The sequence below is a fragment of the Brassica oleracea genome, chromosome C8 (genome assembly GCF_000695525.1).
Source record: "Brassica oleracea var. oleracea cultivar TO1000 chromosome C8, BOL, whole genome shotgun sequence".
Lineage (NCBI taxonomy): Eukaryota > Viridiplantae > Streptophyta > Magnoliopsida > Brassicales > Brassicaceae > Brassica > Brassica oleracea.
The window spans coordinates 17,985,751-17,987,709 of record NC_027755.1 but is presented as its reverse complement, the minus strand read 5'-3'; the positions used below and the strand labels follow the sequence as shown (position 1 = coordinate 17,987,709).

Here is a 1,959-nt window from a genome sequence, read left to right as displayed (position 1 = left end):
AGCGTACCTGGCTGAGCCGCAATGTGATTAGTCGCACCGGAGTCCATGTACCAATTGTTATCCATCGGGTCTTGGAGGCTCATTGTGCTGAACGCGTGAGGAAGCGTAGAAGGAACAAAGGAAGAGCTCCCGACCGATGGTGGTGGTGACGATTGGTGAATGAAGTGTGCTTCACTTTGTGGACGTTGAGGAAACGGTCCTAGGACTCCAGTAGATGATGCTGACCCCATGGAGAACTGATTTGGTGATTGCTGGTACGACTTAGGCGCCATGTTGTATTGTGGGTGCTGATACATCTGTGGAGGCCCGTAGCTTGATGGATACATTCACGGTTGTGGAGTATAGGTCCATGGTGGGTATGATGCTTGTTGGTTCATCCACTGGTTGTTGTTGCGTCCTCTGCCACGGTTGTGACGGCCACCTCGTCCACGGTTTTTGTTGCCGTAGTTACGACCAGAATTGTGGTTGTTGTTGTATTGTCCGTGTCGTTCTTGCTGTTGAGTTGAATTGGCGTAGAGAATGTTTGGAGAGGAGGAGTTGGTGCCTTCTTGAGGAGCCGGCTTGACGTGTTTGCTAAGGCATTTCTCCTCCATTAGCAGCATAGATCTGGCTTTGTTGAATGTGGGGAATGGCTGCTGATGTTGAATGATGTTTGTTATGTTGTCAAACTTTTCTGATAATCCATTCAACATGTGCATCACTAACGCCCGATCTGTGACGGGTGAGTCAACATTAGCTAGTAGATCAGACAGCATCTTGAGTTTGTGAGTGTAGGCGGTGACGTCCATATCGCCAATGGTGAGAGTGCGAAGCTCGTTGTCATATTGAATGGATTGAGCTTCTTTGTTATCGCGGAACAGGTTCCCTAGTGTGAGCCAGAGGTCACAAGCAGTTGCTTTCGCCTTGAGGATGGTGTCAAGGATCTGCTCAGAGACGGTGCCGTAGATCCACATCATCACGAGACCGTTACGTTCTTTCCACTGTGTGTCTTCTCCCGAAGTGGGGACAGAGGATCCATCCAGGTGTCCAAGGACACCGAAGCTAGTGCAGTGAGTTTCGAATAACTCACGCCATACATCATAGTTCAGCTTCTTCATGTCAAGCTGAATCGGTATGTAAGCCCGGATCTGAGAGATTCCATAAGGCTTGTCTATGGTGGGAGCAACAGCGTTGAGAGACATCTTGCCGTGAGAGAGAAGTTAATAGAAGATGAAGAGGAAGAGGAGAAGAGAACGTGAGAGAGAAGAAAGCGCGGAGAGGATCGAGCGTTGTTTTGCTTAGGGTTGTAGCAAAAACTTTTTAGCTCTGATACCATGTTATTTGATAAAGCTCCGTGATCGGAGATGATTCATTAGATGAATATTTATAGGATACAATGAGTAGGGTTTCCTATGAATTATGGTATTTACCATATATAGATTTATACAATATTCTACCGAATATCTATTCTAACAATAATAAAGAAACATAATTAAATTAAAATTAACAACTAACAACTCTATGAGCTTAAGAAAACACTATTAAATTTTTTTTTTTTCAAAAACAACAACATTGTTTAAACTTGGATTTTTAACGTTAAAACCCCTCAACTGATGGAAGGACTCATATGGGCGATGTCCTGTTTACAAGAGTTGCAGTACATTGTGATTCATATCGAGACAGACTGTTCCGACCTGGTGGACATGATTGCTAACCCTACTGACTGGCCGACCTTTGCCTCTGAGTTAGTTTCCTTCCGACTTCTACGAGCCGGCTTCTTGGATTTCAGTATCGGCCGTATACCGAGGACAAGAAATTCTCGTGCAGATTCTCTCGCCAAAGAGGCAAGATGTAGCGGTGTTCTCTTTTCCCATATAGATCAGACTTAGCCGGACAGAGCGTCTCTTCGGAACGACTCAAATCCGACTACCACTTGATCTTCGAGGATTGGCGTCGACAAAAAAAAAAAAAAACCCCTCA

General features: G+C 45.2%; 1 protein-coding gene across 1 annotated transcript; it reads right to left on the bottom strand.

The window, feature by feature from the left end:
- Window positions 1-326: 326 nt before the first annotated feature.
- LOC106308821 lies at window positions 327-1,181 on the bottom strand. Its single transcript, XM_013745940.1, has one exon. It carries the CDS (start codon window positions 1,179-1,181, stop codon window positions 327-329), a length of 855 nt encoding a protein of 284 aa, XP_013601394.1.
- Window positions 1,182-1,959: the final 778 nt, after the last annotated feature.